General features: G+C 35.6%; 1 protein-coding gene across 1 annotated transcript in view; it reads right to left on the reverse strand.

Annotated features, from left to right (window-relative positions):
- The window catches only part of LOC128373829 (BOLA class I histocompatibility antigen, alpha chain BL3-7-like), a 52,430-nt gene that overhangs the window by 18,314 nt on the left and 18,284 nt on the right, over nucleotides 1-15,832 (reverse strand). Inside the window, exons 2-5 of the mRNA XM_053334024.1 lie at nucleotides 10,783-10,872; nucleotides 7,603-7,866; nucleotides 6,767-7,042; nucleotides 6,018-6,320 (exon numbers count right to left, since the gene is read on the reverse strand). Of these exons, the coding sequence (XP_053189999.1) occupies nucleotides 6,018-6,320; nucleotides 6,767-7,042; nucleotides 7,603-7,866; nucleotides 10,783-10,834 (895 nt within the window). The 5' untranslated portion in view covers nucleotides 10,835-10,872. The remainder of the gene's footprint in view (nucleotides 1-6,017; nucleotides 6,321-6,766; nucleotides 7,043-7,602; nucleotides 7,867-10,782; nucleotides 10,873-15,832) is intronic.

Genomic DNA, 15,832 nt, shown 5'->3' on the forward strand with positions numbered 1-15,832 from the left:
TCAGTTTTAACACTGAATGACTTTGTGACCATTCAGCATTCACTTCATTCATCTCCACCAGGACTGATTATAAGATCTCCTTCCTGACTCACCAGTACATTTTATGTCAATGGAATGTGTTTTTATTGTAACGTCTGGTTTGATGTAGCAGTTCTTTTAGTTCAAGAAGGTTTTTATCACATCAGAGACAATAAAGTAATCTGAACCTTCATCCTTTGATGTCTGAATACATGTAGATCATATTTCTGTGTGATAAAACTATTAAACTGCACTTGAAAAATTCTGAACTGATCAAACCAAAAATATCTCACAAGTCTGTCAAAGAATGTATCAATTATTAGTCAAACGCCTGAACTAATTATTAGTATGATCTAATTAGGGCTGCAGCTAAACATTTCTATTATCAGATCACCTCCAAATGATTTGTTAATTCATAGATTCATATTTGTTTTATAAAATGTCACTAACTTTCAAATGTTGTTTTGTCCAAATAAAAGTCAAAAACTAAAAAGACATTCAGTTTACTGTCATTAAAGTGTAAGAAAAACAAGAAATATTGTTATTTTTAATTTTAAGAAATCACTGTAACAATCATTTGTCTTTACAAAATAACATATCAAGACATTATATTGTATCACAACGAAAGTTACAAAAAACTCAATATGAACTCATTTTGAACATGAGAACAAAACCTCCTCAGCATGTTGGTTACTAATAAAACCTTCAGCAGTCTGTAGATGTTAATTATACATAATTCAGATTAAATGTAGTGTGTCTTTAAGACTGTGAAAAGTGTTAACACATTTACATCATTCCTAATTAATGACTAATATCACTAAATTAATGGTTACACACTGTCTGAGGATGTGATTTAATCATTGTTGTTTGTTTGGAACTAATGTGAAAAGATCCATAGAAAATATGACGTCATGGACAATTTAAATGTTAATAAAAGAAAGTAAAACCATATTAAAATATACATTAAAAGGGTTTTGTTGTATTTTAGTTACAGTTCCCCTATGTTCTTTATTTAGTGTATGTTGGACTATTGCTGCCAATTTGTTCAGAACGCGTTTGGACCGATCAAAGGTCCTGAAAATAATACAAAACCAAATAATGGACCTGATAAAAGATAGGTAGTGAAAGAAAAAAAGCATGTTTGAATAGCCTCTTTTCAAAAAAACACTATTAAACAAACCTTAAATTCATATAGCTATAGTCAACTGTTTCATATCATTTTCTTTAACCATCAACCGACTTAGAAAAACAGAACAAAACAAAAAACTGATATTGACTCACCTGCTGTCACGCTGTGTAGACCCAGTAGGACCAGAAAAACAATGATCTTCGTTGAGAACTGGAGTATGTACATCTTTACATGTACGTCAGTTGATATGATTTTTAATCCACGGACACAATTTCTGCTCCTCTTGCGAGTCACACCCTGATCTGAGAGCAGAACAGGTAAATGCGCTCACCTGAATCTCCATCTGATCCAATGAGAATTTAGTATGAGACCAACGTCACTTAAACTGATCTGAACAGGTTATTAAAGAAGGTGAAAGTATTATTTTTTAACCCATGTTATAGAATGGCTTTTTGTTAATGCATTGAGGTCATAACATATATATTAATTTATAATGTTTTGTAGGCTAATGTATTATAATGTGCAGAGAGGTCAGAGGTCACTGTCAGCTACAGATCAGCACTCTGGAGCTTGTGTTGCATTTCCATCACTTCTAATTCCAATCTTACTTTCATAAGTTGTTGAGGAGGATCTCTCCAGGTTCCACGTCCTCATGAAGTTCCTCTACATCTCGGCTCTGTCAGGGTAGAAATATGTAGCGAAGCAGCTGACTGGAGAGGAGGGAGTCTTCTGGAGGAGAGACACTGAGGGAAGAACTGGAGAGAAAAGAGACTGGCGGAGAGAAAATGTGATAACGGGGGGAGAGGGAGAATGAAAATGAAATGTTTGTACATAAGGTAATGTGATTCAACTTGTTCTTATCAGATAGCTGCTCCCACAGTTCACATACTTCTTTAGCAAGTCAATGCAAGCCTGGTCGAGGTAGTTCTATAACTGTGCGATCAAAGTTTTGTCATTGTCCCACTTCAGTTTGATTATGAAAGCCTTTTGTTTTGGAGTGAGTGACCCATGTCAGTATCTTCAGGTGAAATGATAGGAAGTCTTCTCCATCATAACTATACTGATTGAATCCATTAATATCTCCAGTCTCATTGTCCCATTCACAGCCATACATGTGCTGGACAATATGACTAGGTACTGTGTCTGGGACAGGGCTCTCAAGTTTCATGAAAAGTTTGGAGTGAGATTACATCTGTTTGGGCCAGAGCAACTTGAAATTCCCCATCCAGCTCTCCCAATTATTTGTGCTACTTAAAACCAGTTCAATTTTACATACTGTTCATAACTGACCAGCACAAATAGAAATGAAAATAATGCAATAAAAGACTAATTCAGCTAAATAAAATTAATTGTTTTATGATATTGATCCCAAATGGATCAATAAGAAAGAAGATATTTGGCCCTCAATGAGCCTCTTAACCCTCATACTGTTCATATTCAGACTCTTCACAGTATCCCAGCATAATTAGTCTCTTACAAATTTCAAGATTAATCATAATGAAGCTTTCAGAGAGCAGAGAGAGTTTATTCTTCAGTTTTTACACTTTGTATTTATGGAGAAAAAGAGAATGTATTAAATGTGAAGAATGTAACAGTAGCAGTGCTCAACGTTTGTGTGTGCGTGCGTGTGAGTGCGTGCGTGCTTGCATTTCCGCTTATAATTAGTGTTGTGTGTGTTTGTGGCAGTTATTGATGCCTTGATGACAGAGGTTATACATTATACACAGTTGTGGGATGTTTGAGTATAATTTCTCATAGGTAGAGGTAGAAGCTACACAGACTCGCGTATGAGAACGCGCTTGCAGCAGGAAAAAAAACAACTTATTTTCCGAAGCAGTGAACTCCGCAGATAAATGTGCCTACACTTTGGCCATTAATATATTATATATTAATTTCTGTGCGGTGGGACCTATCACTTCTCAGTGTGACAAATGACAGGTGTGGCTTGTGAGCGTTTGAACTGCTTGAAATGCGTGTGTCACGTCAGACTTGTGAGCTCTTTTGAGTCTTAAACTAAGCTGTCACACATTATTTCCACCATTTATCAGATCTCTCTAAAGACCCTCTATGTGCTAACAGGGTAATGTTATAGCCCAAAGGCAGGGAGAACTTTGTAGTTTGTTTCCTTGTAATGAAAAAATTAATCCATGCTCTAGCTGCTACATGTTAAATTGCATATCGTTAATAGCAGCCTTTATGGTGGGTATTAAGCATCATGGCCTAAATCCAAACATAGGAAAGAAGCTCTTTTATGTGTCATTTTAGAATTTGGGATGAAAGTGTGCAAAACACTTGAGCTTTGACATGAGATTTTCAGTCTATTAATATAGGCTAGTGTAAAATGTGGTTCTTTTATATGCCGAATTTTTCCCAAGAACAGGTCACGTGCGAAAATATCTTAATGTATCATCATTATTGACATATACATTCACCTTCTCACTCTGAGGAACCTAAAATCGCTGCATATTTAAAGGGAGTTTGGTGTGAAGCGTTAAGCGGCGTAGTGCACGCTGCCATCTCGTGGCCGAATCTGGTATTACAACCAGCGCTCAGCCAGAGCGCTTCTAATTAATGAATGCATAAATAATACGTAGCAACAAAACAAAAGGGGAAAATACAACCTGACCTTTCTGAGAAAATGACACGAATAACTGAAACACATTTACACGAAAAAGCAGGAGAATAAAAGGGGAAGTAAGATGTTAATGGTGGGGAGTAAAATGATTAACCCATAAATTACTGTGTGAAGCTTTCACTGAGGTCTTAAAGAGCGTTATTTCTGTCACAAGTTTCATTCTGGAAATAAGATCAAAGGTGGTAAATCAGATTGTTTTAGTTCACTCTGCTGCAGGAGTGGTTTAAACCATGTGTCCATTTAAACAGGTGGCGAGCCCCTGAGAGTCTCTAATATTGTTTCATATACAAGCAATAATCTGTTAAATGTATTCAGTCAATGGTAATAGTTTACTCTTAATACTAATAGGTCAATATTTCTAAATTGCAGAAAGACAAACTTTTTAAGGCCCTCCTCATGTTAAGATTCAACTATTCCCCTCCCTATTAGGACCCAACACACATCATTCTGCACAGCTCAAACTATCTATAGTAATAATAAGTAAAACTATTTTAGTGTGAGGAAGACTTAAAGTAAAATAACTACCATTTAAAATTAATTTAGTGCTCACTGAAACCAACAAAAAATCTGTTAACAAAGCTGAACTTCTAGAAAAAACCCAACTTCAAATAAAAAGATGAGTGTTAAATGGATTTCCAGAAACATTTTATTAATCTATTTATTACATTTATTAATCTGTACAAGTTGTGAAAAAACTAAAACACACACACACACACACACACACACACACACACACACACACACACACATTGTTTTGTCTGACCAACACTGAACAGTATTTCATTTTCAATCTCCACTGTATGTAGCTTTATAATTACACATCATACTTATATTGTCTTGCTCAGGAACCATCAACATGCTTCATTGTGTTCATCATATTAAAAAGACCTTCTCATAATTTCCTGTGCTGTAAAGTTTGTATTCACAGCACAGCCTAACATAACATAACATGTCATATATGCTGATATTTAGTCAGCGCTGCAGACTGCCAGTACTGGGAGAGACTCCTGTCCAAAGAATGCAGGTTTGACTGTTTGTACTTCATGTGTGTTCTTCTGTTTCTCTGTGAATGCATTTGTCTTTCTGTTTGTTATTTTGGACGTTGTTGTTCTGGAAGTTGGTTTGCCTGTCTTCCTATCTTTCTGTCTGTCAATTCAAACCTCCAGTTGCCCTTTGTTGTAAATCAGAAGCAGAAAATCTCTGAGAAATCATATTTTTTTTCATTAACTGGAGTTCATGATCCTCTTCTAATCTTCACTGGTTTCCTGTCAAAACAATAAACAGACAAACAAGGTGGAAGATCAAATCTGTTAGTGTTCATACAATGAATTCTGTTTCATTTCTTTCAATATGAGATATTTCTGGGTTAATTCATTATTTAATTGGCTATTGGTTGAATTTGTTTTTCAGACATAAGCGTTACAACAAAAACACAACATGGCAACATTTTTCTGTAGATATACTGGATCTCACACAGAGAAATGCTTCATAAGACTGACTTCATACATCTAAAACATTTGGTCCCTGGTGGACTTTACCATCAGGCAAGTTAGGCAACTGCTTGGGGCCCCCAAATAGCTTTAGATTTATTATGATGTTTAGAAATTAAAAAATACTGAATTATGTTACTATTCTAACTAATTGAACCCCGAAATAATGTACAAAAGACCCCAGATTTTACTCACAAAACATAGCTATTAAAATATGATGCATAATTATTCAGTAAACTACCCAGAGTTACATAACACAGATCAAATTAAAGTAAATGTAAGTACATTGTGCAAATAGTTGTGATTAACGTCAACAACATTGACATACAGTTCTAGTTTCTTTACTGTTCCCGATATTTTCATAGAGATAACAACTGTCTGTTTGCATTAATGTCTCAATGATCAATTAGAGTGACCAAATTACAACCAGAGAAGAAATAAACTTTGTTATCAGGTAACATAATAAGCATATAGAAACTGTACTGAAAAGGAAAGCATACATCTTTTTAAATACATTTAACTCACTCTGATCATTTGGAAAAATAAAACTGATTAAAAACTTATTATTAATTATGTTGGTATTATAAGACACATAAAATCTAGATGACTTAAAAAACAGAGACAAATAAAAAAGAAACAACTGAAGGAAAAAAAACATGATCCACCACAAATTAACAAAATATAAATCAGATGAAAGTAAAGAAAATGTGTTTAACAACTCCATCACTTCTGATTCCAATCTTACCTTCATTAGATTTGATCACAGCTTTGTCCAGTTTGGTGATGATGTCGTCCTTCACACCAGAGAGCTGAAACACACATTCGTACCTCCTCCAGTCTTCAGGTGTGACTGATGAAAGGTTCAGGGCAACACTCATCTGGAAGGATCTGTCGTGGTTGGGGAGGATCTCTCCAAGCTCCACGTCTTCATGAAGCTCCTCTCCATCTTTCCTCCAGAACATCTCGGCTTTGGCAGGGTAGAAACCTGTAGCGAAGCAGCTGACTGGAGAGGAGGGAGTCTTCTGGAGGAGAGACACTGAGGGAAGGTCTGGAGAGTAAAGACAAAGACAGTTTATAGTTTCTTTATTATTATTTATAGTATATTATTATTATAATTCTTGTATGATATTTAAATGTATTCTTAACACTTATATATACAGTATATATGACATGCAAATACACCTCATTGAAGTGTGATTGAGAAAAGGTGGGATGGACAGAGGAGAAGAAAGACAGATGAAGAGAGGTGAGGAGTGAGAGACTAGGTTAGAAAGAGGGGAGGACAGTGAGAGAGATAAAGATAGACAGAAATGTGAGAGAAAAGAGAAAGAAAGTGGAGATATAGAGTGGTTAAACATGTGAAAAGGAGACAGAGAGAAAATCTGAGACAGCAGGTCTCTGTGTGTTGGTTCATGTTTACTGTAATGTTAGAAACAGAGGAGGCATACTAACATTGTTGTGTTCATGAAACTACATCAGGTAATGTGATTCTACCTGTTCTCATCAGAGAGCTCCTCCCGTAGTTCACATACTCCTTCAGCCACTCAACGCAAGTCTGGATGATGTCGTTCTTCCAGCGTTCTCCTTGACCAGCCCTCTCCCATTTCTGTTTGGTGATGACAGCCTGTTGTTTGGGAGCGATCCATGTCAGAGTCTTTAGGTCAAGTGATATGAAGTCTTCACCATCATAACCATACTGATAGAATCCATTAAAATCTCCAGTCTCATTGTCCCATTCACAACCGTGCATCTCCTGGACAATGTGGACACCTGAGAGAGACAGAGAGACAGAGAGACAGAATCACATCTTCACCACAGAGACACACTGATCCACACACACCAAAATACAACATCTACACTTCCTGCTGTTATTGGCTGGATGGAAACCACTCACAGCCAATCATCATCTGGACAGTGTGGACTACTCAGAGAGAGACAGAGAAGCAGAGACTGCTGGGAAACAGAGTCCACTTCCTGTCTTTACCACAGAGACACACTGCCTCCACTGAGAACAACACTGAGGTAGAGTCCTGACTAACACACACAGACACACACACTGAGGAGGAGTCCTGACTAACACACACAGACACATACACTGAGGTAGAGTCCTGGCTAACACACACAGACACACACACTGAGGTGGAGTCCTGACTAACACACACATACACACACACACACTGAGGTAGAGTCCTGACTAACACACACAGACACACACACACACACTGAGGTGGAGTCCTGGCTAACACACACAGACACACACTGAGATGGAGTCCTGACTAACACACACATTCGGTTGCTACTATACAAAAAACTGTGAAACATAAACAAACCTCCAGTTTGGTTAAAGCGCTCCCTCAAAGTTTTGAGGTTGACTTTGAAGACCTGCTGGTTATCCCGATGGAAATCAGTCTCCCACTTCCAGGACAGTGAATATTCTGGGAATTCGTCCACCCAGTCCTGTTTGGGTACTGCTTTCATGGTGTTGCTGTCATAGTGTTCAACCTGAACACCATCAAATGTCCTTACAGCCACATACTCTGGGAAGTTTGGGACTTGAGAGGACGCAGTGACGAAATACTTCATAGAGTGAGTCACTGTAAGAAAAAGTTCATGTCATCATTTCAGTTTTCTGAATTACAGTTTCATAAATAACTTTTACATTTTAAAAAACTTAACTTCTTTCAGCAGCTTTTCTCTAAAACTGTGAAACAATTTGAGATATTTTAAATTGCTCTTTTCTTGCAAAATTGCAGCAACTGGGAACAATTTTAAGTAAAGGAATATAATAACCGATGAAAAGTCATATTTAATCACTTCCTGTGAACTGCTATGATGCGAAATGCAATAATTGGTCCAAATCACATCTGTTGATTTAATGGATGTATTATAATTATCTTATAATCTTCCTCTATTGATTTTAGCCATTTCATGCAGAACAATTGCTGTGATTTAGCAAGCTCAGAAATATTGCACATTTCTTGACTCTAGGTTAACAATTATGATCACAAAATCACATTTTCCTGTAGGGACTGATACATGCTGCATGTGATTATAATTAGACTTTCTCTATTCAGCTAATTGATATATTTTGTATTAGATTAAAGAATGTCTATTATGATTTTTAGCTGATATTGTAAACTGTGGACAATGGCAACTTCTGTTTCTTCTACTTTATACAGTTTAGAAATGTTCAGTTTCCACTTTCCTGTTGTCTTTATTAATGATTAAATAACATTTAAATTCATTTTCCTGATGTTGTACTCATATTTTGGATTCTTTCTTCTATTTCTTTGGTTAAGCACATTTTAAAAACTGTATAAATGTGGCAGGATGAATGAAACAAGTGACAAAACTTATAAACCTGCAATAAATGAAAATAAATGATAAAAGTAAGACCTGTCTCTTGTGCATCTCACTTTCATATCTTGATTTATGTAACTTAAGAATTTTTAAGAAGTTTTTAATTTTAATTTTCAATATTATTATAATTTGCTTTATTTTTTATGGTAATTATTATTTTTTCTATTTCATAGTTACTTGTTTTTAATCTAACTGGTGAATGCTAATATAGGTAGAGGCCCTGTATTAGCCCTTTTGGGTTTCTTGTTGCTACCTTGCACCTTTCTTTTTCTTTTTCTTGTCTTATTATTGTGCAAAATAAAAAACTCCTCTTGAAAAAACTTCAAGAATTATATTTGAATTTCACTTTCAAAATCTCTGATAATAAACATTTTGTGTAAAACTAAATCTTCTGAATTGTGTGACAATCACAAAAAATGTTGAGTTTTATATTTTAGAAAGTTCTCTTGGATTATTTTTACTCTCATGTACTCATTCTGTTCTGTTTCTATTGATATCAGTTTATACTGAATTAAAAGCAGATTTTTTATTAACTCTAATATCCAATGTGAACTGATCATTATTCACTTTTAGTCCAGATTCCAAGAGTTTACTTAGTTTTGTTTTGTCCAAACAAAAGTCAAAAACCCCAAAACTCTGTTTACCATCATAAAACTTTCTCAGTAGTCTGTAGTTGTAGACATTTCTACAATAAGTAATTTCTAACATCACTACATTAACGGTTACACACTGACTGAGAATGTGATTTTCATTATTGTTGTTTGGAACAAATGTCAAAATTTAATAGAAAACATGATGTCACCAACTTATACGTCAATTACAGAAAGTAGTACAGCTGCATTAAAGTGTACTGTAAAAGGACTTTGTTGTATTTTAGTTACATCTTTATTTGAATGTGTGTTAGACTATTCTGAGTTGCCATTTTGTCCAAACCACGCTCACTTAAAAGATCCTAATAAAATATTATAAAGTCAAATAATGGTATTGATTTAAAACAGTGATATAAGAAGAAACATGTTTTAATAGCCCCTTTTCAGAAATATAGGGCCAAAAACTGATAGGTGACCTAAAAAATAGACATTAATCAACACGTTGCACCTAGACTGGATTTAAAGTGAACAAACTAAAGTTTGTGCCTTTTTAAACATTTGTATCTACAAGGAAGTAGGGAACTAAACAAGGGAGTAGGTTTGATGTGGACATTGGTGGGGACATAAAAGTGCTCAAAGGCAGCACTAACATTTGACACAATGCTATCATTATTTAACCTGACATGTGAATTTCCATGCTCTCCTTCATCTCCTCCAGCTTCTCCTTCTCTACATCCTTCAGCCTCTCCTCCTTCAGCTTCTCCTCCTATACCTTCTCCTGCCTCTCCCTTCTCTAGCCTCTCCTTCTCCATCTCCTCCAGCCTCTCTGCTGTCTGTCACCTGACAAAAATATGTAGATGCATGACATATGAACAGATATATTAAGGATACAACAGGGATACTGTTATTGTCTGAGGAAAAAACGTTCACACAATTATTACATGTAATTTATTCCCCCAAAATATAGATGTATAAAATCACATGAGCATCTGGAATCTGATGTTTTATTGTATTTTCCCCACAGTGTTTTTCATTAGTGTTTTTAAACAGTTGCTCCCTTCCACACAAATAAAACATGAAAATAATAAGTAAAAATAACTTTAAAAGTGTATCTCTTTGGCATTAAATAGTGGCTTATATTCAATATCAGTATTGTAGAGGCTCTACACTATATACCCTTTAAGTAACTTATACTTTGACTTCTAATGAAGTGTCTTATGTCCATTTTCCGTTTCTTCGACATCCGTCATGACGATCCGCTTTATCGTCACATATAAAATCAGGGAGGCCAAGATTTCACAAATGAACATCATACTGCATTGAAGAAGGCTTTAATCTAGCGATTGAGACCATAAGCACATTTTGAAAACGTTTACTGAGGTTAGAAATCAAGTGAGATGTTAGTGAATTCTCCATTGACTTGTATAGAGATGTTCGCCCCCTGGTGGCCTTTTGATAGAATGCAGTTCTAAATTACTTCCGCGTTGGCGTCATTGCAGAGAACCGGAACTCCCCGCCTGCATTCAACGGACTAACAACAAAAAAACTACATTGACTCACCTGCTGCTGCGCTGTGTAGACCCAGGAAGACCAGAAAAAACAAGATCTTCATTCTGAACTGTAGTAGCCTACCTATAACTTTACTGTCGACTGATATATTTTTATCCAGAGTCACACAGACTGCTCCTCCTGTGCGATTTGTAGGTAGGACTGGCAGGTGCGCTCACGTCAGCCTCCTTCTGAGCCAATGAGAATTTAGTTTGAGACCAACGTCACTTAAATCTGGGTTAAACTGATTTTAACAGATTATTAACTAAAGTGAAAGTAACATTTGCCTGTTTAAACTATCTTTAAACTATGCTTTATTTTGGGTTTCTTAGCTTTGTCAGTGCATGGAAGTTACATCATAACATATAGAATAATACCTGTAGTGTAATTTATAATGTTTTGTAGGCTAATGTCATATAAAGTACAGAGATGTGTTGACTTTCTGGGAGGTTAGAGTTCACTGTCAGCTATAGATCAGCACTCTGCAGTAATATGTTATTCTTCTTCTTTTGTTCTGTGTGGATGATCTGGGGTTGAAAACAGTCCTGATCAAATGTGTTCGTGATGATATAGCTACCAAAACTTGATTTAGGCACACACTTGTTAAATTTCAAAATAAAATACTTAAAACATCAGGACAGATCAAAGACATGTCTTTTATTCATTTAAAAATCCTTATCTCTACAAGTTGTACACAAAATAAGCTGTTACACTTTCATTTACACCCATATCCTTAATAACAACCAATAACCAGTGTTGGATGTAACGCATTACTGTAATCACATTACATTTACCTAACGCAATAATGTAACATAACGTCTACAGTCAGTAATCACATTACAGTTACTAAACAAACATATGGCTTTACATTAGTTCTTCAATTATTATAAATTGGGCAGATAAAAAATAATCAAAAGGTGCTTTTCATGCACGTACAACTGCTTGACCTCTCGTGCTAACACAAAGCAAACAATAGCGAAACATTGGTAGACCCACAGTGATGCTCAAGCTGAGTGTATGCTGACGCCAACCAAGCAGCCAACGCTTGTGTGTTGCTCGTTAATCTCCGTCTTTCAGAAACAATCTCAGCAAAGTAATGATAATAGTGAATGGATGGCCGAGCTATTTGGACCTGTGTTATGTCAAGATGGAAACATGGAGAGTCTCTTCAGCCCTGCCAGTCTGGTGCTGACTCCCGAGGAGAAACACGTTGTCTATATATTATTTTGAGACAATTATTTTTTGTACAACATGGTGTTATGATGGTCAAGATTATTTTAGTTGTTGATATACCACTGGCGTTGCTAAGAAGTAACGAAAAAATAATGTAACTAGTAGTGTAATTACTTTCCACATGGACTAATAAAGTAAAGTAATACATTACTTTTAAAAAAAAAAGAGTAATGTGTTATATATTACATTTTTTGAGTAACTTCCCCAACACTGGTAATGACTGAATGGGTGCCAAAAGAAAAAGAAATAGGAGCCATAAAAAAAAGCTTTGAGAGACATTAAACACAAAAAATCTTGAAAAAAATGGCATCAAACAAGAACTGTGTTTGACCAAAGTCTACTTCAGTTTAAGTGTTGTATAACCTCATCATATAAAATCATTTATCACTCACCCTATGGATGAATAAAGTCACATAAGTACTCAGGTGCCTGATTGTGCAGGGTTCTGTAAGTGATTACAAGAACCTTAAAATTAATTCTAACCTAATAGGGAGCCAATGTAAAAATATATAAAAATGGGTGTAACAGTAACCTCCAGCTGGACCTGGTTGACAGCCGAGCAGCAGTATTCTGGACCAATTGTAGGCGGTTCAGAGATTATTGGCTGAGACAAGAGGGTATTGCAATAGTCCAGCCAGGATGACACATAGGCATGGACGATCATCTCAGGCTCAGGTTGAGACACAATAGATCTGAGCTTTGTAATGATTCTTAATTGGAAGAAACATGTATGAGTCAGTGCCAGTCGAAAGCATGTCCTGATCAAAGATAACACTATGTTTTTTTAAGATGGAATGTATAGCAGAGAAAAGAAAAATAATGCTCTGAGCAACCTTGGAAGTTAAACTATGAAGGGCAATAATGAGGACTTCACTCTTGTCTGGATGTAAATTGTAAAAATAAATGTGGTCTTTGACGGCTATCAGACAGTCGTGCAAGATAGATCATTTGTGGGTGTCTTCAAGTTTAAAAGGAGACATGTAGCTGAATATCATCAGTGAAACAGTGGTAGGAAATTCCTATGAAATTGCTAACAATGTGACCTAATGGCAGCATGTAAAGCAAATAATGAAGGGCCTAAGACAGAACCCTGGGGCAGCTGTTTCTGACATATAAGGGCCAAGTGACACCCTGAAAGAAGAAGGCATTGAGCTGTTTGGCAACGACTTTTTCCAAAATGCTTAAAATGAATGGTAGCTTGGAAATTGGCCGATAGTTGTTAGGGACAGATAGGTCACGTTTAGTCTTTTTTAAAAGTGGCTGAACAACCACAGTGAGCCGTTTATAATAGAAACCAGGTAAGGACCAACAGATTCAAGTGAATTTTCTAGGCCAGGTGTAGCTAGAATAGGGGTTTGAGGAGGGTTTTCATACTACCCACCAGATCAGTAAGAACTTGCAAGGAGATGGAAAAAACTGTTGATAACTGGGATGGATGAGTGGAGAGGGGAGTCGAGGAGGGGATAATGTTATAGCCCTGACGTCTTCAATCTTGTTGACAAAAAATGAGTGTTAGTCCTTCTATGACATACTGGGCAACCCAGGAGGTGCAGGAGAGACAGTGTTATTATTAGTGTCAAATACAACATTTGGGTCGCATTTACTGGTGGAAATAAGATTTGAGAAGTGAGTGACCCTTTAATCACGTTATTAAAGTACGTTAAAAGGTCTTTACTATAAAGATGGTGCACATCAGGTGTAGTAGATTTCCACAGTCACTCTGCTATCCGACATTTACGCCAGAGACAATGAGTCAGATGCAAGAATATGTTCGTATTTTCTTCTTAAATCTTTTCGTGAGGTGGAATTTACGAGTGTGCCACGTCAGATTCATCAAACCTGTCCTAAATGAATGCATGTTCCTGAGAATAGTAAATTAACATGAATGACACACCCAAAATACCATATAAGGAGAAGCCTTTACGAGCTCTCAGACTGAGGTCCCACTCTCAGAAATAGATCAACAGAAACACACATTATATTATATTATATTATATTGTGGAAAAGTAACTGTGGACAAGTAGCTTTGTAGTTTCAGCCGCTAATATTTATATTGTAAGCTTGCTTTAAATCATAGTTTCAATTGTCAATTCAAATGACTGATATATATATATATATATATATATACCTAAATTGTTAAATAGCCTACTACTTTATACTCAAGTAGCCTAATACTATTGCAAATCCAAAATACAAGAAAACTGGTGAAAGTGGCAAGTCCTCGTAAATCACTCAATAGCATGATTTAAGAACGAATCTCTGCGTAAGAGTGGTTCTTGCATCTGGCCCAGTGTTATCATTTAGCTATGGACATGAAGTATCAGAGGGAGTAAATCTCACTTTAACTATAGGAGTAACTATAAAAGTTTTACTAGGCAAAGGCTCTAAAAGGTAAAATAAAACACAAAAATAGTTGGTAACACCAGCTCCTCAGAAGAAAAGAATATTTCTTTTAAAGCAGATTCATTAACTGGAATTCATCGCCCCCTCTTCTTATCGTCACTGGTTTCCTGGTAAGACGATAAAAAGACAAACAAGGTGGAAAATTGAATCTGTTAGTGTTCATACAATAAAGTGTGTTTAATTTCATTAAAAGGTAATAATAATAATATAATATACCACTAATATAATAACAAAATATTTATGTTTTTCAGGCATCAGAGTTATAATAAAAACACAATGTCAACATTTTTTCTGAGGTTATACTGGATCTCACACTGAGAAATAACACTGACTTCTTACATCTAAAACATTTGGTACCTGTTAGTAGTTAATAGTTTCACTTCAGATAAAAGTTTTGAGTATTTCTTCTTCCACTGCCAATACCAACGTGAGTTTGAGAAAGGATAAAAATAAAGAATGTCAGCGTTTGTCTGAGGCTCCAAAATCACTGAATCCACCTCTGATCACAAGTTCATGTCTAAACTGTTTTCACCTTTACAATACAACAGTTTGAGAGACTGGTGGTAATGTCATAGTTAAGTTGGCATAATGAAGTAGGCTACTTACCCTCGGCAATTGTAACTTCAGCTGATGATCCTGAAGTGTCTGAAGCTGCTCAAATAAAAATAAAAATCATTTGAAAAGAAGAGTTTTATCACAACAGAAAAAAACTGTGATAAATTACTGACATCTTTCATTATTTTTTAAATATCTTTATACAAAGCAGATAAAAATTATCAACATTTAATATTTAAAATACTTACTGTTGGTAGGTTGAAACCCTGAAATACAGAAAAAATCACAGTTATTTATTCTGAATTTATGAACGAACAGTAAGAGGAAACAGCTCTGTGTCATTATTACAGGATATGTAAACTAATTGTATGTCTAATATTTACACTTTATGGACTTTGTGTCACCAGAAGTAAAATATATGATGCTATAACAACACCAAAAACAATAGCACAGACATGTATTAAATATATTTGTAAAGTTAAAAAAAGGAGGAAAATCATGTTTTGTGCCTCACCATCCTTTCCCTTCTTGTTATTTTTCCAGAGGAAGTATCCAACGATGCAGACTACCAGTAGCAGCAGTACAACAACAACTCCGATAACAGCACCAAGAGGGAACCCTGAAGAACCAAAACAGAACATTCAACTTTATTAATCTCACTCTTTCATCACTGAATGGATATTTAATTAACACAACTTTAGTCATTTAAATTCTCAAAAGGAAGTCAAGAGAATAAGACAAACATGTTGATGCTGAGTGTGTTTTAGTGAACAATCAGTGTCGGGAGTTAAAACCACAACGTTTTACAGTAATCTCATTAGTTTGAACAGTTAATTGAAATCATCAATGCCAAGCAATAAAAACCCAGTAG

Source organism: Scomber japonicus, chromosome 15, assembly GCF_027409825.1.
Source record: "Scomber japonicus isolate fScoJap1 chromosome 15, fScoJap1.pri, whole genome shotgun sequence".
In the NCBI taxonomy this organism is placed as follows: Eukaryota; Metazoa; Chordata; class Actinopteri; order Scombriformes; family Scombridae; genus Scomber; species Scomber japonicus.